The sequence below is a fragment of the Fukomys damarensis genome, unplaced genomic scaffold, assembly GCF_012274545.1.
Source record: "Fukomys damarensis isolate Sample0158 unplaced genomic scaffold, DMR_v1.0_HiC HiC_scaffold_17, whole genome shotgun sequence".
NCBI lineage: Eukaryota > Metazoa > Chordata > Mammalia > Rodentia > Bathyergidae > Fukomys > Fukomys damarensis.
The window spans coordinates 57,611,363-57,623,744 of record NW_022900929.1 but is presented as its reverse complement, the minus strand read 5'-3'; the positions used below and the strand labels follow the sequence as shown (position 1 = coordinate 57,623,744).

Sequence of the window (12,382 nt, the reverse complement as noted above, 5' to 3'; positions counted from 1 at the left end):
CACGGAACCCCTGCCTTTTAGAGTTAGTAACAAGTGGCCAAAATAGTGCATAATTATTGAAGAATGAAGTATAAGCAAGTTTATGTTTTGTAAGAAGTTGAAAGAGGAAAATATCTTAAGTTCTTTGGAGATTCATTATAGACAGTTTCTGAATGCTGAGGAAAGACAAAAAGCTATTGGTGAGGGGCTGGGGATTTAGCTCAGCGGTACCACTCCTGCCTCGCAAGTGCAAGGTCCTGAGTTCGATCCCCAGTATCAGGAAAGAAAAAAAAAAGCTATTGGTGAACTTGTCACAGGAAATACTACATATTTAGGTTGTTCCAAAAAACTTTCTTGGTACATTCACTCCTAAACTCTGAGTGACTCACTCAGTGAGTACTGAACACATGATATAATTTAGTCACGTCTCCTAAATTAGTGTAGTGCAACAAACTCTAAATATAGAAATGTTATAGTCTCTTGGGGTTAATTATTTTCTTTGTAAATTACAATACAGAGGTAAGTTTAGATAGAACATATAGTAAAGCATTCTGATACTGGAATTATTCTGAGAAAATCGATCATTTATCTGTCATTCAGTTTTGTGACAAGTGAAAGAACAGATGGTGCAGCATATTAACTCCAAAGATTTGTGGTGTTCTTTATTTTGTTTTGGTTTAATTTTGTTGTTATTATTGTTGTTGTTGCCTTGACCTGCTGACCTGGATTCACTGTGTAGCCCAGGCTGCCCTCAAACTCATACCATCCTCCTACCTCACCCTCCCCAAGGGTGGAATTACAGATGTATGGTGCCACACCCAGCTTCAGGATTTGTAATTTTTTTTTCTTTTTATTGAGTTTATTGGTACATTTTAGGGATACAGTACAGTTACATTCATTGTTGGGATCTTGTACCTTTACATGACAGGTCTTGGTTCTCATTTTTTCCACTTGTCCCTGCAGGATTTGTAATCTTAACTGCACTCTGAGGATAAGTGGAATGATATTACCACAGGAGTTAGTATGTAAGGAAAAAACCCAGGAAAGGCTCAAGCTTTAGAATAAAGTCAGTCTCATTACAGGGTAACATCTCAGATTTATAGAACAATTTTTAGTTGTTTTTGTTTCAGTTTTGTTTTTTTATACTGGTGATTGAACCAGGGCCTTATGCATGGTAGGCAGACACTCAACCACTGAGCTCTATCCCCAGCATTTTTTTGTATTTTGAGACAGTCTCACTAAATTGCCTGGAATATCCTTGAATTTGCGATCCTCCTGTCTCAGCCTCTGAGTGGCTCGGATTATAAACATGCACTACTGCACCCAGCTACAGGTATCTTAACTAAAAGTTGCAGCCAGGCACAGTGGCAAATGCCTATAATACCAACTTCTTGGGAGGCTGAGGTAGGGGGTTAAGAGTTTAAGGCAAGTCTTGGCAATTTTGTGACACCTGTCTCAACATACAAAGAGGGCTGAAGATGGAGCTGAGTAGTAGAGTGCCTGCATAGCATGTCCAGTTCTCCACACTGGAAAAAACTCTGTGTGCATTGTATTGGTAAAGCAGGTATAACCACTACAGTGACAGCTCATGCAAAAAAGACTTTGCCAATATACTTGGCTTCTTCTTGTATTAAATAATCTTATATGTCATTTTTAGTAGGACAAAATGCCTCTAGTCAAAACACAATGACATTGAACTGCTACCCGACTTTATACCCAGCCTAAAAGAACATTTTATCACTTTTTAACAAACTCCAGGGTTTACTAGGCCCGCTGACTGACCAGTGCTGTAACTAAAATAAGTGCAAACAACATTCCTGCCACCCGCCCTCCTCTGTGTGGCTCATCCTTGCCTTCCAGGAGTGGGGTCCCACTCAGACATACATACAGTGCAGAATCCAGTTCACATCCACACTAAAAGGGCAAGGAACCTGCCCTCTGGCATACACGCGCACACACACACACACACACACACACACACGCAGGCATATGGTCTCTGTCCTGCTTTAAAGCTGATCAATCCGCCGACATTCCCAATACCATGTAGTCCTAGAAATTCTACCAGGGAAGTTCCCACAGCCACATTGAATATGAAAGATATGGTCTACATATTACACTGTTAGTCTTAGTCTTCAGTTTCTGGCCTTTCTGCCCCTTATTTTTCCAGGACTTCTGCAGCCTCACTGCCCCCCCGGCAATCTGAACCCTGGTTCCAGTCTATACAAACAATTCTATATACCACATAAAGAATTGAAGGGGCTTTAACTGCTGATCCAGCTTTGACTTGTACCTTGGTTCTGAACTGACTTGTGGACTTAGGGTAGTTGTAGTAACCTGAATCCCCATCTTGTTAATCTCAGTGCTGTGACCACAATTTTGACAATACCCTTTCAGGAACTAGAGAATTTGCCAACTCAAAGTATGTTGCTTCAGTACCATTTCCTGTGGGCAAACATTTTTGCCCATCTACATTTCTAGCTGTCCCCTGTCCTGCACTTCTTTTTCTTTTTTAATTTGTGTCTGGTAAAATCTATTATAGCAGGTTTTTTGTTTTGCTAGGTTTTTTTGGGGGTGGTACCGGGGATTGAACTCGGGTCCTTGCACTTGTGAGGCAGGCAGCAGAACCACTGAGCCAAATCCCTGGCCCTTGCTGTGCTTTTTAACCTAGGTGATAGAAGTATTGATACAGGTGTGCTTTGAATTCAGGTTTTGAGTTTTTTGTTTGCTTTTGTTGCTGTTGTTGTTGATGATGAGTCCTACTTTTCTAGTGCAGTTTTAGGTTCACAGGAAAATTGAAAAGAAAAGGACAGAGTTCCTATGTTCGCTGCTCCTACAAATGCATAGTCTCCTCCATTACCAACATTCCCACCAGAGTGATCCATTTATTACAGTGTGTGAGTCTATGACATACCATATTCATCCAAAGTCCACAGTTTGAGCTCATTCTTGGTTTACAGCCTGTGGACTGGGACAAATGTTCGGCGGTGTGCATCCACCATTAATACTGTGTCGCACGTAGTATTTCCACTAAAAGCCCCCTGTGTTCCTCTTTTCCTCTCCTTTACCCTTGGATCTTTTTACCATTGCCACAGTTTTGCCATTTCCAGGATGTCGTAGTTAGAATCATAGAGTATACAACCTTTTCAGACTGGTTTCTTTCATGTAGTAATACATGTTTGAGCTTCCCCGCGTCTTCATGGCTTATACCTTATTTCTTTCAAGTGCGGAACACTTCACCATCATCTGGATGTACCGCAGCTTAGCAGCTCAGCTACTGAAGGAGACTTTGGTTGATTCTCAGTTTTGACAATTAGGAGAAAACTGCTCTAAACATTCATGTGCAGATTCTTGTATAAACATGTCTTCAACTCTTTGGGTAGATACAAGGAGCACAACAGCTGGATTGTATGGTAAGAGTATATTTAGTTTTATAAGGAACCACCAAACTCTTCCAAAGTGGCTTTATATTTTCGTATTCGTATGTGCAATAAATGAGAGTGCTTGTTGCTCCACAGCTTTCCAGCATTTGGTCGTTCTGGATTTTGTCCTTTCTACCAGGTATGGAGCAATATCCTGTGGTTGTTTTGACATAACAGTTTTTATGTGTTGTAGCACCTGGGAGTATATCAGCCATAACCTAAGGAAGCCAGGATCATTACTAGTGACAGTACCAAGCCTTGAAGACACTCTCGCTGCTCTTCAGGTTTGTCAGCCAATCCTCCAACATTTTTATTGTCAAAGCTTTTCTCCTGTTTTTTTCTCACAGGTATTACAGAAAATATTCTAGAAATGCTCTGTCTGGAAATAGTGACAAGTGACAGAATAGCAAGACCTTATTGCTTAAGCACTGGTCTGTGGTTTATCTCCTGGCCTGAAGAGCTCTGAAGTTGTAATGCTTATATGGTTATAAATCCCCTTGCTTCTCTATCCAGTTTTTCTGTGAAGTCATAGTTTTAGGTTAACGAACATTATTGACTACTTTTAAGAAGCTTAGAACACCCATATCATAACTGTGTTTCTTAGAACAGAAGGAACATGGTTGTTTCAGGCTTCTGGAATCAAATGAGCAGACTGCAACTTGGCCTGTAAGTCACTTAGGAATCTTAAACTATTTTCTTTGTACCCCTGCTTCTCCATATATAAGGATGTTATTTAATAATAAAGTTCATCCCAACAAGTTATCCTTTTATGAAGATTAATTAGATTTGTGAAGCTCCTAGCAATCCCCAAATGAAAGTCACTGTTGTATTGCTTAATACAGAGTACTATTATTATTTTTGTAGTGGACCTTTCCTTGTATATGATTTCTTCCTTTATAAAACCAAACAATCTGAAAAGAAAACCCATTAATCTATATAACAAGTATGTACTAATAAGAAAGATGGCAAAATGTTAAATAAAATCAGTCATCAATAATACTTTAAAAAAATTTTAGCAGTCATCCAAATTATAAAAGTAACTCATGCTTGTTATAAGGAAATAATCCAGAGGAAAGGTGTCAGTCTGCTCAGTTACCCTCTTCATTTCTTCCAGCCCTTTGAGTGGTATGATCCTGCCATAATTCTCCATACCTTTTAAGCCTGACATCCTAGCTACTCAGGAGGTTAACACAGGAGCATCAAAAGTTCAAAGCCAGGGCCGGGGATTTAGCTCAGTGGTTCTGCCACCTGCCTTGCAAGCACAAGGTCTGAGTTTAATCCCCAGTACCAAAAAAAAAAAAGTTCAAAGCCAGCCTGCGCAATTTAGTGTGACTCTGACTTAAAATAAAAATGAAAGGGTCTGGGGATGCAGTTCCATGGTAGAGAGCCCTGGTTCTGGTCCTCAGTACTACCAAACAAAAAGCCCTTTTAAAACATATGGTCTCTAATCTGTGTTTTTTGTTTTTCTCTGGTACCATGGATCCAACTCAGGACCTTGAGCTTGTGAGGTAGGCACAGTGCCACTGAGCTAAATCCCTAGCCCATAATTTCTATATATACCAAAATAATTTAGTGATTTTTCATTTACCAAAATAATGGCTTTCACTCTAAATACATAAATTTCTCCAAATAAGCATTAGAAATTGATATTTATGAAGATTCATTATATATAAATTCTTGTTAATTATATTGCTTTCTATTTAAGAAAATTTCTTTCAACAGCTAAGGCTCAAGTTTGCAGTCTGAGAAGGGCCCAGTGAATGCTGTTGCCCCGCACCCCTTACTGTGACAGTTTTTCTCTGTATTCCCATCACTTGTCTTTTGTTGTTTAAGCCTAATGATAATGATTAAACTGTTTCTATTAAAAAATTATATTCTTAGCCAGGCATGGTGGCACACACCTATAATCAAGCACTTGGGAGGCTAAGGCAGGGGGATTGCCATGAATTCTAGGCCAGTCTGGGCAATGTGGTAAAGTCAAGGCCAGGCTGACTTATATAGTGAAACCCTGTCTCAGAAAACAAAGCAGAACAAAAAACCATATTCTTTCAAGTTCAGAAATCACAATAGATCACAGTATGGTCTCTAAATCCATGGACCAATCATTTACAAAAAATGATTCACGTGGCACCGTGCAGACTTAGTCCTGTTCACTGTAATAAAAATCGATCACTTAGTGATGATTCATAAGATTCCAGAAAACAGGAGCATTCTGCAAGTTTCACTTTCATTTATAATTCTTTTCTTTTTCTCCTAGACTAATATACAGTTATCCTCCTGGGTTGAAGAGGTACAACTGAACTATGATGGCTGCTCACAAAAGGATATTGACAGAGAAGCTCTTGAACAAATTCATTTATATAAGATTCTCTAGCACTGAAATGGTCCTCCCCACTGTAATGTTTTGTTGAGTGTATTACAAAATGAAAAAGAAGCTGGATGTGGTGGCACCTGACTGTAATCCCAGCACTTGGGAGGCTGAGGCAGGAGGGTCTCTGTGAGTCCGAGGGCAACCTGGGCTACATACTGAGTTCAAGGCCAGCCTGAACTACATAGCGAGACTCTGTTGAAAAAAAAAAGAAAAGAAACATCCCCAATATTCTAATACATATTTTTCTGTATATTCCCTTTTGAATTCGGTATATATGATTGGGCATTTGTAAATAGTTGTTTATGTACACACATATGTATAGTTGTGTATGTCTATGTATGACTTTATTCTGCTTTGTGTGATGATATGATTAAAATATTTATCTGAGATTATTGTTATCTCCTTTTTTGTCAAAAATATAAATGTATCTGTCTTTAATCAGTAATTCTGTGTTCCATGCCCAAAAATGCCTCCAGAAAAGCCTGCAAACTCCCTTTCATGTAACAGGAAGGTGGGGGATGGGCAGGTTATACTTAACCCTTTTTTATATCTCTGCTATCAGAGTCCATGTACACAGCTTTTTTGTGAAGAAGCTAAGACTAAAACTTTTTGTTTGTTTTTTGTTTTGTTTTGTTTTGAGACGGGTTCTCGCTTTGTAGTTCAGGCTGGCCCTGAACTCATTATGTAGCCCAGGGTAGCCTCAAATTCCCATCGATCTTCCTGCCTCTGCCTCCTGAGTGCTGGAATTACTGGGGAATGCCACAATACCCAGCAGAACTAAGAATTTTTAAATGCAGTTGCTAGGAAGAATGTAACTAGAAAAATAACCTTTAAAAATTATAGAGAGATGAGTTAGATCCCCAGTAAAAAAAAAAAAAAAAATGCAGGGAGAATATATCTAGGTGGAACAGTTTTTTTTCCTATACAGTAGTCCCTTGAGTTATGACCAGCTTGACATACGAATAACTTGGGTAATTAGGTTAATGGGAGATTCATCTGCCTCTTGTTATCTATAGTATGTATCCAGGTAGAGATCGAAATCTCAGTTGTATTGACTTACAACCAACTTGAGTTATAACCAGCCTCGGGGAATCAATTGAGTTGATAAGTCAAAGGTCCACTGTACTTTTCTATCTTTCCTTTTTTTTTAATAAGACTATATCTTCTGAAATTAAGCAAAACTTTTCTTTTTTTAAAGAATGCAGTTGCCAGAGGTGGTGTATAGTGTCTGTATGTAATTCCACCATCCTGGGGGCTGAGGCAGAAAGATTACAAGGTTAGCCCAGCCTGGACAACTTAGTGACTTAAGGAGACCCTGGCTCAAAGTAAAACATCTTTAAAACAAAGTTGGGTAGGGTGAAGATGTAGCTCATTGCAAAGGCCATGGGTTCAATTCCCAGTACCAACAAAAAGAAAAGCAATGAACATTAGAACTGTAACATTTAACTAGTTACAGTGATCTCATATTTGAAATTATAGCGTAAGTGATGTATTTCTTAATGAAATGATGTTATTTCTTAAAACTAACCTATATTTTGAAATTGCAGCACCTTTTGGAGATTTATCTTTTGAAACAGATTTATGTAAGTCAGGCATCATGGTACATATCTATAGTCCCAGGTACTCCTAAGGCTGAGACGGGAGGATCACTTGAGCCCACTAGTATAAGATCAGCCTATTCTATCTACCTTTTGAAAGGGAGCTTTTGGTCAGTAACTGAACAAAGTGCTCAAAATAAAAAGAATTTTAGAACTCCACATTTACTGTTGGTGTTAATAAGTTAATATTTAGGGTTTGTGCTGGGCTTGGTGGCACATGCCTGTAATTCTAGGACTCAGGAGGCTGAAGCAGGAGGATTGCCATGAGTTCAAGACCCACCTGAATTGCATAGCAAGACCCTTTTCCAAAAGAAAGCAAATTAGGATCTGGTATAACATTGAATAGCAGAATAAATTCTGAAATTCTAATGCTTCCTTGTCCATATAAGCGCTATTCATTCCCGCTGTCATTCAACACTTTCCATGCTCGGCCTTTTCCACTCATCCCATAAAGGTAAAAGGATGTTATCAGCAATTCCCAGCATCCAGTAACAATTAATGGATGTGTCCAGGAGCTAATTTAGGCTTTTTTAGACTTTCATTAAAAAAAAGAAAAAAAAATGTAAAATGTTTTGAGACGGGGTCTTACCGTGTAGTTTAGGCTGGCCTTGAACTCACTTTGTACCCCTGGCTGGCCTCAAACTCAGCAGTCCTCCTGCCTCAGCCTCTCAGGTGTTGGAATTACAGGTGTGTGCTATCATGCCTGGCCTAGAAAGTAAGTTTAATATAGTTGGGGTTTTTTTTGTTGTTTTTATTTGGTTTTTTGAGACAGGGCCTCACTATGTAGTTGAGATTGACCCGGAACTCACTATGTAGCCCAGGCTGGTCTCGAACTCACAGCGATCTTCCTGCCTCAGCCGCCCAAGTGCTGGTATTACAGGCGTGCACCACCATGCTGGCAATTTTAAACAGCTAACTTGTTGGTGATAATTATATGATTTGTTATACATATGTACATTAATACGCACACACACACACACACACACTCTTAAATAGTGTGTAGCCCAGGCTGTCCTTGAACTCACAGTGATCCTGCCTCAGCCTCCCAAATGCTGGGATTACAGGTATGCCAATAGCCAGCTATTGGCTAAATTATAGTAACTATATTTAGGGACTTAAATTTCAATGAGTGCTCCCTGCAGCATGTATTGAGAATATTGCTTAAGATACAAATAATCATTGTCCATGAAAACAAGAGTTTATTAGGAAAATGGCACATCATTACAAACATGGCCCTCACTGCCATGCTGTTCTTAGCAGCATACTTGCTAGACTCTGAAACTCATTTGCCTTAGTGTTTATTTGCTGCCCTTCAGAAGCATCGAAGCAAATTTGGTGCTGTGCAGTGGATCCATGGCACAACTCCATTCCAAATACCCTTGATGGGCACTGAAGAAGACGTAATATCAGTAGAGAGCAGTCTCTGTCAGCTTGGTTTCAGGTCATCAGTCCCTCATCTGTAAAAACATGCAATAATTTTGCTGTCTGTTCCACTCCATCTGTGGAATATAGTCAAAAGTACAGGTCAGGAAATATTACAAAGAATCAACAGCTGGCATCTCATAGAGTAAAGAGACAACCCACAGCATGGGAAATGCCCATCAATTGACAAGTGGAGAAAGAAGATGTGTTTTTTTTGTTGTTGTTTTTTGTTTTGTTTTGTTTTATTACAGTGGAGTACTGCTCTGACATAAAGAAGGATGCGCTTCAGAAATTTATGGCTAAATGAATGGACCTCGAGACCATACTCCTAAGTGAAATAAACCAGACACACGTTTAAATACTGCACTGTTTCTCTAGTGTGAGACACTGAAAATGGAAGTAAGGACTAATGTGTATAAGAGATATAGGGAAATGGGAAGAAAACATTCAAATGGAAAGGGGAGCAAGGCAGGGCGAGGGAGAAAGGAATAAAGGGACAAGAAAAAAGTGGAAATAGAAAAAATGGAAACAAAGCCTTTATACATGGGATGGGAAAAAACAGGCAGGATGTATCATGTGCAGGTGCAAATTCCCTATGATGAGTGTTATCATTATGTATGTCTAAAATGCACCAACAAAGGTTTGCTATAAAAAAAAACCTTTTCTCCTTTCAAAACAAAAAAACAGGTTATAGATGATTTCCATAGATCAGTGGAAAAAAGGACAATGATTACTGTTTGCACTGCTATGGCTTTATACAAGTCAAACTGTAGATCTCTAGTTGATGGAATGGAAAAAAGATACACTAAAATATTGGAAAATATTTTTATGAGTATATTTAGTGCTTTTTTGTGGCAGGGTCTCTCTGTGTAATGCAGGCTAGCCTTAAACTCTCAACCCTCCTGCTTCAGCCTCTCAAGTGCTGGGTTTACAGCTTTGTAACCCCATCGCTGGCTTTAGCATATTTTTTAATAAATATGAAACATAGAACTAGAATACCAAGGAGACAGTTTTAATATTCTATATACCAGTTTTAATAGTCTATGTGGTATTATTCAGATTATTTGAATGTATATTTGTCTAGAGACAATTATCACATGAAAAGGCTAGTTTCTTGGTGTTGGGAATTTTACACCTCTTGAAATCTAATTACTCAGCGTGACTTGAACAGCATGCATGTTTGAGGCCAGCTTGGTCTACACAGTGAGTTCAAAGCCAGCGTGAACTACATAGTGAGACCCTTTTTCAAAAAAAAGAAGAAATGCTGACTGATACATGTTAGACGTGGCTGAATCTTAAAAAAAAACGTGATGTGAAAGAAGCCACTCACAAAAACCACATTATATAATTTAATTCATATGAAATGTCCAGAAGAGGTTAATCTATAGGCCAGAAGTACATTACTGGTTTCTTAGGACTGGGAAGGGGGAGGCAGTGTTTGGGAAATGACTCCTTGTAGGTAGAAGGCTTCTTTTGGGGTGATAAAATAGTCTAAAATTAGATTGTGGTGATAGCTGTACAACTCTGATTTTGCTAAGAACCACTGAATTGTTCACTTCATATGTGTGCATGGTGTATTGCATGGTGGTGAATTCTATTTCAGTAAGACTGACTTGAAAAAAAAAATTCAGGAACAAAAGTAAATTTAGCTGTGGTTTATATCTAGATTTCCCCCGTAAGCCTCATGCATTCAAAGGTGGGCCTTTTCAGAGGTGGCTGGATTTAGATGTGTGAATATGGATTAAGCTTGTGTGATAATTTAATTAGTCCACTGATTGATTAGCATATGTCTGGGTGTGGATAATGGGAAGTCCTGCCCTGAGTATGGGTGGCACCATCCGATAGGCTTGTAGCTTGGATAGGATAAAAGAGAAGGGAAGGCTTGCTGTTTTTTGTCTGCCCTGCCATGGACTGTCTCTCTGTCATGCCTCTCTGCCATGCTGCCCTGCCTTGGGGCCAGCCAGCTATGGACTGAAACTTCTACAAACTGTGAGCTGAAATACTGTAAACTTTTTTTTTTCCTCTGACTGGTGGGTGTTAGATGTTTTGTCCTAGCAGTGAAAAAGTAACTAAGACAGTTGTGAACAATATTTGTGACTTTATCCTTGTAAAAGTTGGATAATTATTTAGTGCAGCAAGCAGTATTTCTATTATTAAATCATAAAGTGAGCAGACTAACTGTATGTAAGCCAGACATGGTGGCACATGCATGTAATCTCAGCTAGTCAGGAGGCTGAGACAGGAAGATCACATGTTCTTTTAATAACAAGAAGAGATCCCAGTTGTTTCTTTTTATCTGTGTTATCCACTCCTGCTTCAACCCAGGCAAACACCCCTCCAATTTCTGTTATGAAAAATTAGTCTGTTTTTTTTGTCACTTTTTTTATTGAGTTTATTGGTACATTTTAGGTATACAGTACAATTACATTCATCATTGGGGTCTTGTACCTTTACATGACAGGTCTCGGTTCTCATTTTTTCCCCTTGTCCCTGCCCACCCTTCAAATTAGTCTGTTTTATGTAACTGGGCAACTTATCAAGACCCTGTCTCAAAATAGTTTGTTTTGTTTTGCTTTGTTTTGTTTTATTTTTTAAAAGGTTGGAGAAGTAGCTTAGTGCTAGAACACTTGCCTATCATGTAACAGGCCCTGATTTCAATCATCAGAAATGTAAAGGGGAAGCATACCTGTACTTAAGTTGATTTTCACAGATAATAGCAAACAGTTTGCAAAAGGGAAGGGGACCAAGAGATGGAAGGAGGGAAGGGATAAAAATTAATTGGCATGTGTTATGTTCATGTATCAACTTCCCATAATGTGGTCATTATGTACTGCAGATATGTACCAATAAAAATTAAGTAAATTGATTTCCAGAAAAACCAGTGTATACTAAAAATTATCCTAATTTCAGTAGGCTTGTCGGGGAAATGAGATCATGATAGAACTATCGCCTACTATCGGGGATCGAACTCAGGACCTTGCGCTTGTGAGGCAAACGGTGGAACCACTGAGCTAAATTAAATCTGCGGCCCTATCACCTACTATTTTATGTACATGAAAACACGGAAGCTAGGAGCCTTCTATTCAGGTTCTGGTGCAAGTCCTCTTCAGACTGGATGCGTGTCCAGCGTCTTCAGGGCCTTCAAACATTTTTAGCACTGAAGAAAACTTTTACATTATGCTTGAAGACATGATAAAGATTGGAAAAATCCCTGGCTGATGGTTTTAAAAGAAAGCAAACTGCCTCCAAATCCATGAGGCAGCCCCCTAAAGCCAATTCGGCCTACCGTCTTCGCCTTTGATCACTCCAGAGGACTGTTTTCACAAGTAAAACAGTTTTGAAGAAAGCGAATTTCAGGGTTTATAAAGATGCGCAGAATTCTAAGTAGTTCTCCCAAACCCTGCGTCTCACGTTGGCCCTAGGGTCGTGCTGTGCAGTCCCTGAGCCATCAACACAGCATCACAGGCCACATGGTCAGTGCAGAGACCCCGGCAAGGAGGGTGCGCCCCTGGGAAACCCTGGCGGAGGACAGAGGGAGAGTCTGCCCCCTTCTGAGGTTTTTTGTCTTTGTTTTTGTTTTCAGTTTTATTGAT

General features: G+C 39.3%; 1 protein-coding gene across 2 annotated transcripts in view; it reads left to right on the top strand.

Annotated features, from left to right (window-relative positions):
* LOC104868700 overlaps positions 1–5,879 on the top strand; it is a 32,847-nt gene extending 26,968 nt beyond the window's left edge. The window contains exons 7-8 of one of the 2 annotated variants that reach the window (XR_782079.3): positions 3,202–3,389; positions 3,592–3,666. Coding sequence is in view for 1 of the 2 variants with exons in the window: in XM_010633607.2 (XP_010631909.1) it covers positions 3,592–3,682; positions 5,656–5,772 (208 nt within the window). In the remaining variant the exon portion in view is untranslated. Of the gene's footprint in view, positions 1–3,201; positions 3,390–3,591; positions 3,683–5,655 lie in introns of those variants that run through there. The other variant, XM_010633607.2, reaches the window with a different exon arrangement.
* The last annotated feature ends 6,503 nt before the right edge of the window (positions 5,880–12,382 follow it).